The sequence below is a fragment of the Hypanus sabinus genome, chromosome 10, assembly GCF_030144855.1.
Source record: "Hypanus sabinus isolate sHypSab1 chromosome 10, sHypSab1.hap1, whole genome shotgun sequence".
NCBI lineage: Eukaryota > Metazoa > Chordata > Chondrichthyes > Myliobatiformes > Dasyatidae > Hypanus > Hypanus sabinus.
In genome coordinates this window covers 44418697-44438133 of record NC_082715.1, presented here as the reverse complement: position 1 = coordinate 44438133, position 19437 = coordinate 44418697, and the positions used below count along the sequence as shown (strand labels likewise).

Genomic DNA, 19437 nt, shown 5'->3' with positions numbered 1-19437 from the left:
AGAGCAAGCCTACCAGAGAGCGAAAGAGTGAAATCCCGCCTCCGTTTATAATCCAGTGTTGGGACTGCAACCGGCGACCGCAGCAGTGCCTGGAGCCCGAGGCATGACCTGGGTAGCGCCCAGCTTCAAGTCAGATACGCCTTTTTCCAGCTAAAGCTAACAGGATGGACTTTAAAAGATTTTATATGTATTTACACCTGCATACTGAATGTGTACTTTCGGATGAAGTCTGTAGCATCAAATGCCAGTGCAAGGTAATAAAGTAATGTTATATGAAATACTGTTATATTTCAAAGTTATCAATTTCAACATTTAGTGGTCATCTTGCATTGTTAATTTCGGTAGATTATTTTTAACAATTGTGACATCCCGTAGCATGAAACGTGTTATATTCCAGATTTCTGCTATAATACAAAGTTACTAGATTCCATGAAAAAAGACTTATAAAGGTCTGCTAACTTGTTTTGCGTTTTCTACCAATATATGCCGAATAGATAACCGTATTTTGAAAGTGTGTTGCATGGACTTCCTATTAAGTATACAACTGTGATTTATATATGTTAGATGGACCTCATTAAAAGAGTTTAAAGTAAACCTAATTGTGATTTACTGCGGATGGGTTAACATTTAGAGTCCATCCTTAGATAAATACTTAGAAGTCTTCCTAAAAAGATATAATTTATTAAGACTGATTTTCTAATTCGTTCACATTTTATATACTGTAAATCACATTATGATCTTGGTTTTCCATCGAGTGACATTTTCCCTCAGTTGTTTATTTATTTAATTTCGAGATCCGCGCTCTCTTTGTGAGTCTCGCAGTATATTTACAACCTCTGATTTGCCAGGTTGAATACGACAAACCACGTTGAAGGTTATCTTGTCGGCACAGTGTGCGTGATTATGGATTGGAGCATGGGTTACTTTCACTGAATAGCTAAGTAAGTTAGACCGGGTAATGCTTCATACTCAGGCTTGGTAAGTGTTAAATTATTCACATGAGGTGAGAGGCGGTGATCTTAAAGCAGTGGCAGCGAATATTTGAACTTCTGCAACGCGCCCACACAGGTCCTTTTAACGCATCACGCTCTGTCAACTGGCTTCCACCGACAATTTGCTAGATGTACTTTAGCAGCAGGCCAGACACAACAGAAATTATGCGTTGGTAACAAATAACAATACGTATTGTCAGAGATGTCTTGGTGATAAGCTTCTAAGTTATCATTAATAGAATCTGGGGATTGGATTTCGATGATATAATTTCAGTAGTTTACGTGGATCTGAATTTTTAAGAGTTAGTTACAACTCGGGAAATTCAGTTTTGCTGCATGACACCCCTTATTTCTGCATGTATACACTTCATGGATCTACAGTTCAAGTGATGTAACGCGTCCAGGATGAGTTTTATGAGCTTCTATCGAACTGATGAGTACACAGCGACGGAAACAAAAAAAGTAGAATTTCTGCGGATGCTGGAAATCCGGAGTAACGCACATAAAATGCTGGAGGAACTCAGCTGGTCAAACAGCATCGATGGAGAAGACCAGACAGTCGAAATTTCAGGCTGATACCCTTCATCAGTACTGGAAAAGAAGCGGGAAAAGCCAGAAAAACAGACGCTGGTCTCCCTTATTTAGACGTATCTTGTCACTTTTCAACATTTCGTTTGATTGTACTTCCTTTACAATCTTTTTTTTTGGAAACTGGACAGTTAATAAGCTTCATAATGTGATTGATTAGTTGAACTATTTCTAGGAAAATGTTTGATTCATTGGCTATTAACATAACCTTGAGTTCTCAGATAATTAATGTTTTCTGTTTCAAAACAATTCAATTTTTATTAGTAATGATATTCAGAACATTTGGAGAATGATCTAAGGGTTAATATTGCACAATTTTATAATGGTGAATTCTGAAAATAATTTATAGTCCATCTAATTTAATATATAATGATTTAGAAGATGCTGGAAAAATGATAGCAAGCCAAGGTAAACATAATTTTCAGTGCCCATCTTAAAAAGTAATTTCTGATTATGGTGCCTTTGAATCAGACTATGCAATGATTTATGATGCTCTGATGTTTGCCTTGTGAAACAGGGAGCTGACTGGTTACCTTTCAACTATTGTAAAAAGCTTGGGATAATGTTCCATGATTTCACTCCATTATTGGAGTGATTTATGGTCTGGCTGTGCCCTCAAGCTTCGGGGATCCACAATAGTTATAATTAGAAATTAGTTAGTACCTTCTTCCTTAAACTTTTTAAACACTTTAATTTTTACTTTTTGTTCCCAGCTTTCAATCTTTCTTTCCCTTGAAAGGAAGGCAAGGCAGAAGCTGACTGCAAACTGATAAATGTACAAGTGAATCATAAGAGTTTTACAGTGTTTAAAGGGAATGGAATAGTCAAGGCAAATGTAGGTCCTGTACAGACAGTGACAGGAGATTTGATAATGTAGGCATCCGTTAGTCTCGGGAGTCCATTTGTGCCTTGGAAAGTTTCCAGGGTGCAGGCCTGGGCAGGGTTGTCTGGGAGACCGGCAGTTGTCCATGCTGCAAGTCTCCCCTCTCCACGTCACTGATGTTGTCCAAGGGAAGGGTAAGGGCCGATAACAGAAGAGAAATTAGCAACTAGTTTCTGTCCATCCTCACAAAGAAACATATACAATATAGATCAGTTGAAGAAATGGGGAGAGATGGCAGATGGAGGTTGACTCAGATAAATGTGAGGTGCTGCACTTCAGTAGAGCAAATGCAAGGAGACAATACACTGTTAAGAGCAAGGTCCTTAACTGTGTTGCTAAGCAGAGAGATCTTGGGATCCAAGTTTATAGCTTCTTGAAGGTAGCCACACAAATGGATAAGGTGATTAAGAAGGCTAATAGAATGCTTATTTTATTTGTCAAGGCACTGAATTCAAAAGTCAGGAGGTTATGCTGCAACATCTGGTTAGGCCACATCTGGAGTATTGTGTACAGTTCTGGTCACCCTACCGTAGGAAGGATGTCGAGGCTTTGGAGAGGGTGCAGAAGAGGTTTACCAGGATGCTGCTTGGTTTAGATGCCATATGCTATCATGAGAAGCTACCTAAACTTGGGTTGTTTTCTCTGGAGCATTGAAGGCTGACGGGAGATCTGATAGAGGTTTATGAGAGACATAGATAGAGTGAACAGAGGGTATCTGTTTCCCAGTGCTGAAATGTCAAATACCAGAGGGCACTCATTGAAGGTGAGATGTGGTATGTTCAAGGCGGATGTGAGGGGTAAATTTTTTTACAGAGAATGGTGGATGCCTGGAATGCACTGCCCAGTATGGTGGTAGAGGCAAATACATTAGAGGCTTTTAAGAGACATCTGGATAGGCACATGGATGTAAGGAAGACGGAGGGACAATGTAGGTAGGAGGGATTAGTGTTTGGGTGTTTTGATTTGCTTTTTAGCTGGTTCAGCACAACAATGTGGGCCGAATGGCCTGTTCCTGTGTTGTACTCTTCTACCTTCACAAAAGAAGAAATACCAGAAAATCAAGGTTCTGGTAAAAATAAATCACTAAGAAGTAAGTATTGCAGCCATATAAAACTTTAATTTGGCCACATTTGGAAAACTGTGTGTAGCTCTGGTCAGCTCTTGACAGTAAGGTGTCTTTGAAGAGGTCGTCTGGATTAGAGTGTTTGCTATAAGGAGAGCTTGGACAAATTTGGTTGTGGGGTGACCTGAAAAAATGTATAAAATTACAAGAGGCAAATTATGAGAGGCAGGGTCTTTTCCCAGAGTGGAATGTCAGATACTGAATGTCGTATTTTTAAGGCGAGAGGGAGAAAGTTTAAAGGAGATTTACGAAGCAAGTTTCTTACTCAGAAAGTAGTAGGTGCCCACAGGACGCATTGTTATGTGAAGCAGTGGAAGGAGGTATGATAGCAAAGTACAGAGGCACATAGACAGGCACATAAAGAGACAGTAAATGGAGGAATATCAATAATATGCAGGCCAGTGAGATTAGCTTAAATTGGCATAAAGGCATTGTCTGCTGAAAGGCTTATCCCTGTGCTTTTTTCTATTTTCTATGTTTTATTAGTTAACAAGGAAGTAATAGGACATTAGATAAAAGCCAATAAATCCTAAGAACACAATGATCTACGTTCCTGTGTTTGACAAAAGTGGTATAGTGAATTCTGTGGATCGTTGACAGCTAATGTGATCCAACTATTTAAGAAGAAATAATAGAGAGAGGAAACACGATATTATTGACATGGTTAGTCTAAACTTCAGTGGTGGGGAAGGTGCTGGAGTCTAAAGTGAAGGATGTAATAACAAAATACCTTGAAAAGGTTAGTAGAATTAAGCAGAATCAGCAGGGATATATATGAAAGGGAAGTTATGTTTGACCAATCTACAGGAGTTCCCCTGAAGATGAGGCTAAAGGAATAAATAAGGGGCAAACCAGCTGATATGGTGCCGGAATGCACATAGAAAGAGTGATACAACTTTGTAATTCTTTACCCCGTAGGACAATGGAGGCTCTGTCATTAAATTAATTCCAAACCAAGATTGACAGATTTCTGGATATTAATAGATTTAAGAGATTTGGGCATAACACAGAATTAAAGGCATTATGGAGGATAATCATCATGATGAATGGTGGACGAGGCTCAAGAGATCCAGTGGCTATTTTAGCTTTTATCTTTTTTTAATGTCTTTTTTTATTTAATTGGTTCCAGAGCTGGTTTGCTCATTTGCCAAGATCTCAAATGCCCTTGTCCTCTCTGCACTATAATAAAAATCTTATAATTTCTTCATTAATTATGCTGGAAGGTTACACCTCCTCCACCAAATTCTTCATCAGTATAGTATGAAACAGGCTGGTTCTGTTGTTGGGTTCTTGACTTAAACTCTCTTCCTCTTTCCACAGATCCGATCGCACTTCCTGAGCATGATGAATATTCTCTGTTTTAATTTCACAGTTCCATTATCTGCAGTATTTTGCTGTAATTGTGTTAGTTAATGCAATGCCTTGACAAAGGAAGAGATCACGTTATCTGATAATATTCTTGACAGTGAATAGTATCATGAATGAATGTATTGAAGCAAAGAATTTATTTCTTATATTAGATTTCACAGAGATATTGATGAAAGGATGTACTTCATTATCTAGCACTGTTTTCAGAGTTGGCTATTAAGAGCCAGTGTAACCTTTTTTTTACTTACTTTGTCACTTTTAATTTTAATTTTACTATATAGCAGGATTTTTAGAAGCAATTATTGTTAACAGGACGAAATGCAGTCAACAATCCAAACTAAACAAAGCTCTTTGCTGTTATGGCTTATGGTATCCACTGATTAAACCTGTTTAGTCATAAGGAAGACTAAAGATTTTAAAAACACAGGTGAGCCTGCTGAACCACAGCCAGCAGAGAGAACAGTACCTCATAGGTGAGCAATTTGAGATTTTAACTGAAACAGATCAAACCACTATAGTGTTAATGTGATTTGAATGTGTATTTATTACTGTAACATTGCTGTCATATATAAACCAGTTTTATTCATTTGTATTATTCAAAATAGCATTTTTTTAATACTTCCAAGGTTGGAGTAGTTGTTGTCAATCCTGGTCACTGATTGCTGAACTACAGTGCAAAATTCAAATTTGTCAGTTAAACGTTTCATCTGCTTGCTGCACTAAATTATTCAGGAGCAACTAACAGTGTTTGAAAAAGAAAAGATGAGGCACTTAAAGTATTTGATGGATTTCTTTTTGTGAGAACAACATTGATATTATTAAAATTAACTGTTTCTCCAACGGAATGTGAAAGATTCATTGCACTTTCTGCTGTGTCTTGTTTAACTTTAATGCCATCAATATCAGAGGTCATTAGTTAGCACTCTAAACATGAGTTCTGATCTAAAATATTAAATTATTGACTTTTATGTATTTTAATAATGCTTCAGTTCTGGTATGATGAAAGTGCATATTTTGGATCTTGTGATAGACTGAGGTGTCTGCCCTATATAGAAGGACAACTGCATGCATAATTCAGATTGATTTTTGCCCACTTAAACTAAAGTATCTGCAGAATTTTTTCAAAGAAGACCTGGAAACTCTGCTAATGTCCTGGCACAATTCATTCCCCAAAACAGCACAACCAATTTCCTGGTGGCCAACCATTTAAGTTCCTATCACAATTCCCATTCCGACATGTTGGTCCATGGCCTCCTCTTCTACCATGATTAGATCATTGTCAGCATGGAGGAGTAACTTTTCTCTTCCCCTTTTCTTCTATTCCCCACTTCGGCCTCTTTCTTCTTCTGTTCACCTGCCTATCACCTCTCCCTGGTATCTCCCCTTCCTATTGTCTACTCTCTTCTCCTATCAAATTCCTTCTTCTGCAGCCCTTTACTTTTCCCACCTATCTGGCTTCACATATCACCATCTGGCTTGTCCGCCTTCCCCTCTCTTCCCTTTCCTTTCCAGTCCTGAAGAAGGGTCTTGGCCAGAAATGTTGACTGTTTATTCATTCCCATGGATGCTACCTGACCTGCTGAGTTCCTCCAGCACTTTGTGTGTGTTGTATCTGAGTTGAAGTGTTTAATCAACAGCTGCATTTGATGTTAGATGAGATGCGTATCGTAGTGAGCCTGGATTGTTACATGGAATTATGATGTTGATGCCATTATGAAAACATGGTTACTTGACGGACAAGACTAGCAGTTCAACATTCTTTGGTTTCGCTGTTGTAGTTGTGATAGAGAGGGCAAGCAGAAGAGGTAGAGGGTTTGCATTATCGATAGCCCAGAGATGTGGAGGAACAGAAATAGAAAGATTATGGAAAGATGTAGAAATAAGAGGGTTGTCATTGGGGGAGTGATCTTAAACTTCCCCAGTGTTCTTCCTTAACACAAGTATCTTAGAAGGTAAGGGATTTCTTTAGTATATCCAAAAGAAGGTTCTTGAAGCAGTGTGTGGAGAGCCCAGCTAGAGCAGAGAACATATTGAGTCTAGTTTTGGGAAATGCGTCAGACCAGGTGACATATCTGCTCATGATGAATAATTTGGAAATAGTGACTATATCGGAATATGTTTTCAGATAATTATAAATAAAAATAAATAAAGATCTTGTGGGAAGGTTTTGAACTGGGGGTGGGCAAATTTAGGAAGCTAAAATCAGAATATAAATATAGCAAGAAAATGCTAAAGCAGACAATTAGGAAGCAAAATGGGCCAACAAAATGACCTTCATGGTCACAGCAGAGAATAATCACAAGGCATTTGATACTTATATTAAGTAAGAAGTAGAGGATAACTAAGGCAAGGACTCAAGGATAGAGGAGGGAATTTGTGCATGAAGTCAGAGCAAGTGGCTGAGGTACTAAATGACTACTTAGCATTGTTTTTTACCCATGGACAAGGATTATGGTACAGGGAAAACAGAATGGAACATGCTGGGACATTTTGAGATGCTGGGACATTTTGAGATGTAGGACGAGGTAGTGCTGGGTATTCTGAAAAGCACTGAGGTGGATGAGTCCTCAGGGCTTGCTGGCATTTATCTCAGAGTGTTGAAAGAAGCAAGCGAGGAAACTGCTGGAGCTTTGAGAAAAATCTTTGTGTCCTCACAAGCAAATGGCAAAGCCCTGGAGGACTGAGGAGTAGTGAATGCTGTGCCTTTTTTCAATGATGGAAATAGGGATAATCCAGGCAATTGCAGGCCAGTGAGCCTCATATCACTGGTTTGAAAGCTATTGGAAAAGAGTCTGCGGAATAGATTTTTATGCACGTTTGGGAAGGCCTGGCCTGGTTACTCTGGCTGTGGCTGTCTGCCCAGTGGTGTTCCCCAAGGATTGGTGTTGGGACCATGTTTGTTTCTGATATACAGTAAATCAATATTTTGGATGAAAGTGTAGGTGGGTGGATTAGCAAGTTTGTCAGTGACACCAAGAATGGTGGAGAGTGTAAAAGACTATCAAAGAATGCAGCAGGATATAGATCTGTCCTGATGAAGGGTCTCAGCCCGAAACGTTAGCAGTGCTTCTCCCTATAGATGCTGCCTGGCCTGCTGTGTTCCACTAGCATTTTGTGTGTGTTGTTTGAATTTCCAGCATCTGCAGATTTCCTCAGATATAGATCTGTTATAGTTTATGGACAGAGAAGTGGCAGAAGGAGTTTAGCCTGGATAGCTGTGCCATGTTGCAAAGTCTTGAGATCAAAAGAAAGGAGAAAGTGTACAGTTAATGGTAGTCCCTCAATAGCACTGAAGTACAAAGGGATCTTGGGGTCCAGGTCCGTAATTCACTGAAGGTGGCTATGCTGTGGATAAGGTCACATGGAATGCTTGGTTTATCTGTGTTGTGGAGTGCTGAGTATAAGAGTAAGGAAGTCATGCTGCTGCTGAATAGAACTTGAGTCAGATTGCACTTTGAGTATTGTGCGCAGCTCTGGTTGCCCCAGATAGGAAAAATGAGGAGACTGTGGGAAGGGTGCAGAAGAGATTTACTGTTATGCTGCCCTGGATAAAAGGGTAAGTGCTATAAAGAAAGGTTGGATAAAATTTGGATGTTCTCCCTTGAGCATTAGAGGTCAAGGGGAGACCTGATAAAGGTTTTTAAAATTATGAGAGGCATAAATAGAGTAAACAGTCAGAATCTTTACTCCAGGGTAGCAATGTCAAACACAAGAGGACATGCTTTTCAGATTAGAGCAGGAAAGTTTAAAGGCAATGTGAGAAGTAAGTTTTTCACACACAAAGAAAGATCACAGATGATCTCTCGTTCATCTCATGAGAGATGAATAACATCCACATCTGGATGTTATTCCAGATAATATCTGGAATGGGTTACCAGGGGCAGTAGTGTAATCAGGGAGTTTGGTGGAGTTTAAGAGGCTTTTAGATAGATTCATGACTATGAAGAGAATAGAGGTATATGGATGATACTCAAGAGTAGGACATAGCTGCCCTGTTCTCCATTCTGTGTTCTAAATGGTAAAATTAAACAGAAAATACAGAAATAGAAAGTTAATGAAGTTGCAAACATAGCAAGAGAAATACAGCTATTATTTTAGTTAATAACTTTGTATCAGTATTATATTTAATTTCTTAAGTAAAGAAACTTTTAAAATCTCCCTTCATCAGAAGCACTTTTAGATTCATTTGTGAACCTTCTGTGGAAACAATGAAATATTAATATTTCCTAGATTTTCATAACTATTAAATTGTACTGAGAGATTATCATAAGATTAAGTTCAAGATACTCTTAACTAATACCTTTCATCATTGTGAAAGCAAAGTGTGGTTGACAAGAGTCTCCCAAAATCAATATTGATGCTGAGCCATATGAAATCAAGTCAAGACAAATTGGTCAAATGGATAGGTTTTAAGGGTCAGCTTAAAGAAAGGAGAGGTGGCAGTTACAGAGGATTAGTGAGGGAATTCAGAACTTAGTGTCTTTGCAATTGAAGCTTTGACCGCAAATTGTGAAGCAGTTAAATTTATGTGGGATCAGGAAACCAGAGTTTGAGGAGCATTTGTAAGGTTAAGGGCTATAATGGAAGAAATGAAGAGATTGGACAGTTGAAAGCTAGAGAAGAATCGAGACATAGATGAGATTTTGTCTGGCTAGATCATGCATGATTATAAAATCCAAATAGAACATACAGGGTAAATGGTAGGGCATTGAGGAATGCAGAGGAACAGAGAGATCTAGGAATAATAGTGCATAGTTCCCTGAAGGTGGAGTCTCATGTAGATAGGGTGGTGAAGAAGGCTTTTGGAATGCTGGCCTTTATAAATCAAAGCATTGAGTACAGAAGTTAAGATGTAATGTTAAAATTGTACAAGGCATTGGTAAGGCCAAATTTGGAATATTGTGTACAGTTCTGGTCACCGAATTATAGGAAAGATATCAATAAATTAGAGAGAGTGCAGAGATGATTTACTAGGATGTTACCTGGGTTTCAGCACTTAAGTTACAGAGAAAGGTTGAACAAGTTAGGTCTCTATTCATTGGAGCGTAGAAGGTTGAGGGGGGATTTGATCGAGGTATTTAAAATTTTGAGAGGGATAGATAGAGTTGACGTGAACAGGCTGTTTCCATTGAGAGTAGGGGAGATTCAAACGAGAGGACATGATTTGAGAGTTAGGGGGCAGAAGTTTAAGGGAAACACGAGGGGGTATTTCTTTACTCAGAGAGTGATAGCTGTGTGGAATGAGCTTCCTGTAGAAGTATTAGAGGCCAGTTCAGTTGTGTCATTTAAGGCAAAATTGGATAGGTATATGGACAGGAAAGGAGTGGAGGGTTATGGGCTGAGTGTGGGTAGGTGGGACTAGGTGAGATTAAGAGTTCGGCATGGACTAGGAGGGCCGAGATGGCCTGTTTCCATGCTGTGATTGTTATATGGTTATATGGTTATATATAGAAGTTACATTTTGAGTTCCTTTGACCATTTATCCACTGGAAAGTTCCAATGAAAATAAACTTATTTTTTTATTATTTTTTTTAAATGTGGTGTTATTTTTTTAATTTTTTATTTTTTAAATGTGGTGTTTACATGCAAATTAATAAGTGATCTGTGCCAACAGTAATAAACCCACTAAGGAGTGAGTTTTATTCATAGATGATAAACAATAAGCAATTTGTCAAGATGGCTAGGAAAGCAACATCACATCTTTGAAACGGAGTCTTGGACTTGCAGCTGGAAGGATTTGCTTTCTGTGAGTATGAACAGAGAGTGAAACACACTGATATACACAGTCTGAACTAGAAAACAGTAACAATAAAGCCATATAGCAGCAAAACAAGATTAGAAGTCCAAAATGATGAGGCTGAGGGAGAGGTGGCGAGAAAATCAAAACTTATCATGTTTAATTTAGGAAGACACATTGAAGTAGGACAACCTATAGTGTTCTTTTATGTTATTGAAGCAAGATAAACCACACTCTTTAAATTACAAGAGGTCAATTCTGACCATCTCTCTATGAAATAAAACACTTTACCAATTCACTTCATGCTTTCTTTCAATCTGATGCCTTAGACAACTTTTGGAAAGTTTGATAATTTGCAAATATAACTTGTTTGAGTAACTCTAATTTTGCAGTTACGACCTTGGTTTCAGCTTTCATGCAACACACTTTAAGTAACATGAATGAAAATGAAAAAAAAAAATAACTGCTGAAAATCTAAAATAAAAACAAAAAAATGCTAGAAATACTCAGCAGGTCAGACCAGATCTCTGGTAAGAGAAACAAAACGTTTCAGCTCAAAGATCCTTCTTCAGTATAGTGAGTCATTTCCCATAAAGAGGAAGACGCTTAGGATTCATTCAAAACCAGTTGATACTTTGATATTACATTATTATAATTCAGAAAAATATAAATAATTGAACAATAGAATGCAGAGTATTTTTCTTTAAAAGTTTAAGTGGAAAGTTTTACATTTTCATTTTACTTGTGAGCTCTTCTTCATGTATACAGTATGTGCATTTTTGCCTGAATATGACCTTTAAAACATGTTTATCTTGAAACTTCCATGACTGCTTTACTCCTCAATCACAATTGGGCTCTTCTGTGCTCTTATTTTGGGGATGTATCCAATAAGAATAGTAGTTTGTATATTAATAATATTGCAGATAATATTCTAATGATGCAAAATAATTAAGTATTTAACCATTGCAGAACATATGTATTATTTAAAATTCCTTTGCTTTATAATTCAGCCACAGATTTCAAATTCAAATCAGTATTACCTATATACCATATTTTCACAATTAAGTCATACTAAAATGGAGAGAACAGCTCAATTGAAACAACTGCAACTGAAAATTGTAATCTGTACAATGGAAAGTGGGAAAGAAGGGTGTGGATATCATGAAGTGGAGCAAATATGAACTCCGGAATACCCACTTCTGCGATAACCACACAGATAATACACAAATGACTAGCATTTTGCGTCAGCACAAATATTTTATACATTGGTCCTTGAGGTGAAAACCTGAGCAGTTTAGTTGTTACCTAACTCTGCTTCACTCTCTTATCTATGTAACTGTATTTGTGTTTTTTTTTACCACCATCTTTTAAATGAGGTGCTTTAAATAATGTCTGAAACTTTACCTATTCTTCATAAAATAATTTCTTCACTATTTTTTAACAGGTCGATGATGCTAAGTTCAAAGTAAAATGCTAACCTACTGCTAACATGAATGGGATGGTAGGTTAATAACTTCTGTACTATAAATGTTGATGTTAGTCACTCACAAGGCAGTTTCAGAACCTAGACATGTTACCTAGAGTAGAGCACAGAAACAGACCATTCGGCCCACATTGTTGTACTGAACCAGATAAAAAGCAAATCAAAAACACCCAGACACCAATCCCTCCTACTATAGAACAGTTCCTTAACTTTATTTTCCTTAACAATTTCTTCCAATTTGAGAACTATCTTTTGTGACAGCAATCACTATTGACGCTAATAAAGCTCCCTTTATCAAAGGTATTTCACTGTGGGTTAGGGGAAAAATAGACTGTGAATAAAACTAATATGAGGAAGTAAACAGTTGGAAATGGTTGGGGTTGGAGTGAAGTTTTCAGAATGTGTTTCTATTGATAGCTAAAGTTGCTGGCACTAATGAGGTTGAGGTAGAAATAATTTCCATGAATGTTTACTTTGCTCAGGTATTCCAATTACATGTGAATCCTCAGTAATACTCATCAAAATGTAAACAACTGCTGAACATAGTCATCAAACATGAGAAAAACCATGATTTATGTGATGGAGAAGCACACTAATTTTACAGTAGTTGTGTTAGTAGGAATAGGAAGATTAACACACACTTATATAACACAAAACTATTGTCAAATAAATATTGATGCAGGGCCATATAAAGATATGGTTACAATGTAAACATGGACACTGGACTGAAATATTTCCAAAGCCTCATATCACCAGGCATTTCACTATAGGCTTTCATAGACCAAGCATAGAGTGTCTTAAGAGGACCAAACATTTGTAAATAATGTTTTAAGGGAAAGGGCTGACTTATTTCTGAATTACAAGGATAGTCTAGAACTTAGAGAAATGGAGAGGGTAGAAATTAGAGATACAAGGGGAAAAGAGAGTTTTAAAATGAACGCTGATAATTTAATGCTTTATGTTCTGGGGTAAGGGTCTATTCATAATCTCTTTCATCAATCAGATGAAAGTTATTGACCTTGAATATTACAATTCTTTTATTCTTCTTACAGTTGCTGTCTGACATGCCAAGTATTTCCAACATTTTCAGTTTTATTTAAATTCCACAATAGTTTTTAATTACCTGATTTATTTAGAGATACAGCATGGTCACAGGGCCTTCCAGCCCAATGAGCTTGCACTGTCTGGTTAAGCCACATTTACTTATAACAGTGTACACAAGCTTATCTTGTAAGTTTATGAAAGTTTCATACAATATTGTTAAATCTTATAATTTTTCATCATTTATAATTTACTCTTCTTTTGTAGTTTTGGGAAGATTTTGATAAAATATTTAGTGATGTATAGAAGCAAAAAACTATTACAGTGTTTCTGATGAATACAAACATACTTCTTAAAAAAATAATTATCCAAGTAAAAGAATCTAGAAGTACATCAGACCAAATATGACCTATTTAAATTTTTAAAAGATAACTTTCTAAACTATAAAATATTATTTTGAATTTACAAATGTTATTATTTCACAAAATCTTTGACTAAAATCAGTTATCTTAAATAGATGTTGAAGGTAAATAGTATGAGAACACTTAGTAACTTCTTTCTGCAAAATTCAAGGTAAATGATTATTGTATTGTTCTGTGACTTGTGTTTACAAACAATGTAATGGTTTTAGTTATCACTTACATTCATTTGCTTCAGTGCTTTGGAGAAAATAAAGTTTTCTTTCCATTCCCTTTACTCCATTGACTATGTAACATTGCTTTGTTTTAGGTATCAATTGTTTCTTACTTGGGACTAGTAAATGGAAGGTACTAAATGATAAGGATTTGTCATCATGATTTATGGGAGGCTGTTTGAAAGGACTGTCACTGATTGCGAACTTATCAACATAAACGTGGGAGGATACAAACAGAGAATCGACCAACAGACCCTGCTACGGTTTCCTCACACCAGGTTAGGAAAACTGCTGAAGTGTGACACCGAGGAGGATATTTTAGAGCTCTGCGATGATTACAACGTTGTGGACAAGGAATTTTACTTTGATCGGAATCCGTGCCTGTTCCGGTACATTCTGAACTTCTACTACACAGGGAAACTGCATGTCATGGAAGAGCTCTGTGCATTTTCTTTCAGTCAAGAGATTGAGTACTGGGGGATTAATGAACTTTTTATTGACTCCTGCTGCAGCAACAGGTACCAAGAGAGGAAGGAGGATGTGGTGGATAAAGATTGGGATCAGAAAAGCGATGAGAGTATTGACTCTTCCTTTGAGGAGCTGTCAGTCTTGGATAAAGATATAGATAACTTTGAGAACATGTGGTGTGGAAAACTAAGGATGAATATGTGGATCAGGTTAGAAAATCCTGGACATTCACTCTCAGCCAAAATCTTCACAATCGTATCATTGAGTGTGGTCCTGATATCCATTGTGGCCATGTGCATTCACAGCATGCATGAGTTCCAACAATTTGATGCAAACGATAAGATGATAGTTGATCCTGCTCTAGAAGGACTGGAGATTGCGTGTATTATTTGGTTCACCACAGAGTTTATTGTGAGATTCTCAGTTTCACCGTGTCTAAAAAAATTCTTCAAAAAACCCCTGAACCTTATTGATTTTATTTCAATCTTACCTTTCTACTTTACGTTGACCTTGGAGTCAATGGATGAGGACAGTGAAGAGTTAGAAAATGTGGGTAAGGTGATTCAGATCCTGCGTTTAATGAGGATATTCCGTATCCTAAAACTTGCCCGACATTCAGTTGGGTTGCGATCGCTGGGAGCCACACTCAGGCACAGCTACCATGAAGTTGGGCTCCTACTCCTCTTCTTGACAGTTGGGATCTCTATATTCTCTGTGCTTGCTTACTCAGTTGAAAAGGACGAAAGTGAGTCCGGCCTTCACAGTATTCCAATGAGCTGGTGGTGGGCAACTATTAGCATGACCACCGTTGGGTATGGGGACACATACCCTGTCACACTGCTAGGAAAGCTCATTGGAAGCATTTGCATTATATGTGGAATTTTGGTAGTGGCTCTGCCCATTACTATCATTTTCAACAAGTTTTCCAAGTACTACAGGAAGCATAAGATGGTGGACATTGACCGTTGCAATGCAGAACTTGCAGAAAGTTGTCCTGATTTACCTTATGTGAACATTCGAGACATATATGCCAAAAACATGCACTCTTTCATAGCTAGCATCTCTTCTATGGTTAGCACTGATGCCAGTGATCGCACCACAGATGCTTCTAGCATCCAAGATCTTGAAACTGTTCATAACAGAGCAACATTTGAGAACTGAATACGTACACCTTTTTTTTTTTGGCTTGAACCTCTGCTTTCCTGATCAAATTATGTTCTATGATTCAGTTATTTGTTGCACTTTAAGGTACTCAGGGTATTATATGTTTGACAGACAATATCTATTTAATTGATTGTAATATCTTCATGAACATGAAAGAAGCATGTGAATTATTTTACTGACTTCGACTTTATGCAAGTATACAATGTTTTGTCTGTTTCTAAAAGAATTGTCAATGCAATTATAAATTCAGTAAAATCAAAGACATATGATAAAGACTATACTGTATGCCTGTGAAGATATATGATTTGACTGGTATTTATTTTAGGAGAGAGATGCAAGCTGGCAGGAATTCTGACTTGATCTTTTCTGTAATAATTTTCATTTTCTATGTGTGAACTGACACCTTTCCTGTAGGCAACTTCTAGAATATATATCGTGCACCAAAACTAACAAAATAATTAGACCAAATTATAGTAGTTAAAGTATGTATATTTCAAACATAACAATATGTTTAGTATTTTACTAAACTCATCAAACACAGATTGTCAATAGCAGTTAAAAAGAACAAAAGTAAGTACTGTATAAAAATATCAAAAATGTTTGACATCTGTAACAGAATCTGTATGAGTCAAATGCAAACTTATTTTCTTTTCAGAGTCATCTCAACATTGGAACTGGAACATTATTGGAGCAAACAAACTGTCACAAATATCACCATTGACCAATCATAGTAGTTGGTATTTTGAGGTTGAAATTGAGAGTTAAAATTCATATCAAAAACCTGCGAGTTCATGAACCAGTCTTGCAATCAAAGAATTAAGGGAATTGCTTGTCTGATTAAAGATTAGACCAAGGCCCTCTCTGCCCCCTCAAAAGAATGGAAAATACATACTTCATAAAAATATGAGAAACTTCCCTTGACCCCTGACAAATAATTATGCCTCAGGTAACATCAATGAATCAATTATTCTTCATTTGTCTGGTGAGACTCAACTGGACCAAACACATAACCTCAGCAGCTCACAGGTAAGTATCATGTGGTGATCAACTCACTTGCCTTTTACAAAGCACGTCATTGAGTCATATAGCTTGAAAGCATGCCCTTCAGACCAGCTGTTCCATGCCAACCAAGATTCCCAGGTAATCCAGACCCATTTGTCCAAGTCAGGAGTGAGAGTGAATGAGAACAGCTCCAACAACATCAATCTCAATGATTCCGGACAAGGCGACTCATACACCACTCTAAGCATTGATTTCCTCCTTCGCTGTTTCTCAGTGGCTACACTGTGCAGCATCTGTGAAACATACTGCTGTTATTCACCTAGGCTACTCTGAATGCACTTCCCAATCCATTGCCTCTGTCTCCAAGAAGGACAAAGACAGCACCAACATCTCCGAGTTGTACACCAACCCAACTTGGAAACTTGTTACCTCTCCTTTATTGTGGATGGTTTTAAACTCTGGAACTCCCTCCCGAATAGAAATAGAAATACCTTTCCCAGATGGATTGCAATGGCTTGAGATAGTGATATGCCACCACATGATCAAGAGCAATTAAGGTTTGGCAATTAATGCCAGTGACACCCAGATCCTGAAAACTGATTAAAATGTAATCCAGTAATTATCCTATTGCTGTGTGTGGGAACTTACTCCAGCAAATTGACTGTGACATTTTAACATTTTGAGATTGAGCTTTGTATAGCTGTTTCACATATTATAAGATGACAATTGGTGCTTCGTTAATATTGTTTCAAATTTAAATTTCCTGCTGAATTAGAAGACTCTGTTGCTGTGAATCAAACATATGAGAATCATAATAGATATGGTGTTTTCTGATGTTCTCATTTGCATAATTTATTTTAAATTGTATTATTCCGATTCGTTGGAAAGAATTTTGGGAAGAGTGAATGTGCGAAACAAGTTTCAGTTTGATAAAATAAACATAATTCATTCTGAAGATATTCCTCTTCAATCATGGGGTTAAAGTTAGAAACAGCATAGCTGTCCAATATTAGTTCCTGGATTCTGATTTCCAGCTATTAGTTTGATTAAATTCCAGTCAAATAATAAAGTCAGCTTGTGGCATTAGTTCAACGCAGTTAAGAAATACACTTTAAAATTTATTTGACATGAATTTTCCTACTTTAAGCTGCCAAGCAGAAGAAAAATTGAACTGGGTGTGCAACAATTCAGTACATGAACATTGCTCCTAATCTGCTTGGTAGCTGGTTCAAAATCTATAGAACTGTAAGGAGAATGAGAATGAAATGTAGGAAACAGCATGCAGATCAAAATTCATTCAAAATAAAGGTTGCATTTTATTGCACAAATGAAAATACAATTTCAAACTGGTTGAATATTGATTATGAAAGGAGTTATCATTGATGACTAACCTGCAATAGATAACTTTTAAATGCAAAATAGAAAATGAAGTTAAAGCAGAATTGCAGGTACAGTATGTACAGCGCTTCAGCGTTGTCCTCATTGCAAAGTGAAACCCGACAAAAATATAAAATGCATTCAATTGTCATATATTTAAGATATAAATAAAAAAAGGAAGCTTGAAATCCAAAAGCAAAGGAGAGGGAACAAAATAATATTTAAAATTATATTTGGTGTTAAAAAGATTTTTCATTTATTTCCTTGTCTGGTATGATGGGAAACATACTATGAGTATACCAGCAGTGCAGTACTTTCTTCTCAGTTCATAGATCAATGCCATTTTAAATGGTGTTACTCTTAAATGAATCTCATTTTTTGCATACAGCATGGTATTCTATAATATAAATAGGATCCTGATGTAATCCTGAATGCTCAATGGTTTCAGTTTGTGTCCCGCATGCTTCAGCCACTGCGGTTGGGCATTGCTTATTTAGAGGTTATGTGGCCCAACGAGCTGCACTGCTCGGCAGCCCACCTATTTAAGCCTATCCTCTTAAATTTCCAGTGACTAATTAACCTGCTAACTGGTATGTTATTGGAACGTGGGAGGAAACTGGAGCACCCAGAGAAAACCCATACGTTCAGTGGGAAGATGTATAAAGTCCTTGCAGAAGGCACTGCAATTGAACTCCGAACTCCGACACCCCAGCTGTAATAGTGTCACGCTAACTGCTGTGATACTGTGACATCCCAACGCTACTGTGGCACCATAGTAAGCACCCTAAGTAGTGGTTCTCTATAGAGGCAACTTAGTAAAAGAGGAAGATGGTTTGTAAATAATTTAAATACACCTAAAAAATAATTTGTCTGACTGCCTTTACCTTTCCCTCTCTCAGTTTCTATTGGTTGATTCCCCATTTCTCTCCACAGTCCCTATTTTAATTTACCTGAACCGGCTTGGTTTTGCAAGGAGAGCTTCCAGACCCTTGGCTGTTCCAACTGGCAAGGTGCCAAATATATATGTTATTAGGTAATGAGGAGATAGGACTAAGCAGAAAACTAATTTGGGTGCCTCAGAGTAAGGGATGAGGTAATTAGTTCACTACTCCTGGTTAATATAGAAAATCTCCCCACAGAAACAAATGCATTTGATTAGTAAAAGGATTTTGAACTTATAATTTAAGCAAAATATTTAGCAAAATTTAATGTCAAATGATTTTTCATCTCTTGGCTACATATTGGTATCTAATGGCTTAAGGGCTACGAAGTGCATACTGACTCAATAATATGTTATTTTAATGTGCCACTGAGGACAGAATTATGGTCTGCCTCCAATATGAAATAATAGCTGAAAGGCAAAAATTTTTGTCATTTTAAGAATTTTAATATGTACCAAACTCTGTTTTGGTACAGTTGGTGTTTTTAAAAGTGGATAAGTGGATAAACAGATATTGAATCATTGCATGATACTTTAAAACATTTTTAAATATTCTGTGCGAAGAATAGCAATCAGAAAGCAGAACTGAGTCACAACTGGAAGAACCTGCAACCCTTTAGCAATACCCTGCTGTGTT

At 37.1% G+C, this 19437-nt stretch overlaps 1 protein-coding gene across 4 annotated transcripts; it reads left to right on the top strand.

Moving 5' to 3' along the window:
• The first annotated feature begins 118 nt into the window (after nt 1–118).
• kcns3a (potassium voltage-gated channel, delayed-rectifier, subfamily S, member 3a) lies at nt 119–15757 on the top strand. 4 transcript variants are annotated; one of them, XM_059981765.1, is made up of 4 exons: nt 1002–5427; nt 10604–10700; nt 12136–12192; nt 13945–15757. In XM_059981765.1, the coding sequence occupies exon 4, from the start codon at nt 14009–14011 to the stop codon at nt 15476–15478; it is 1470 nt and encodes a 489-aa protein (XP_059837748.1). In that variant the 5' UTR covers nt 1002–5427; nt 10604–10700; nt 12136–12192; nt 13945–14008; the 3' UTR covers nt 15479–15757. The 4 variants fall into 4 exon arrangements, with proteins under 4 accessions (XP_059837746.1, XP_059837749.1, XP_059837748.1 ...); XM_059981763.1 differs by lacking the exons at nt 1002–5427; nt 10604–10700 and adding an exon at nt 119–254; XM_059981766.1 differs by lacking the exons at nt 1002–5427; nt 10604–10700 and adding an exon at nt 886–941.
• Nucleotides 15758–19437: the final 3680 nt, after the last annotated feature.

Coding starts and splice junctions, on each gene's coding strand:
- kcns3a (XM_059981763.1), top strand. CDS start 14,009: ATGATTTATGGGAGGCTGTTTGAAAGGACTGTCACTGATTGCGAACTT.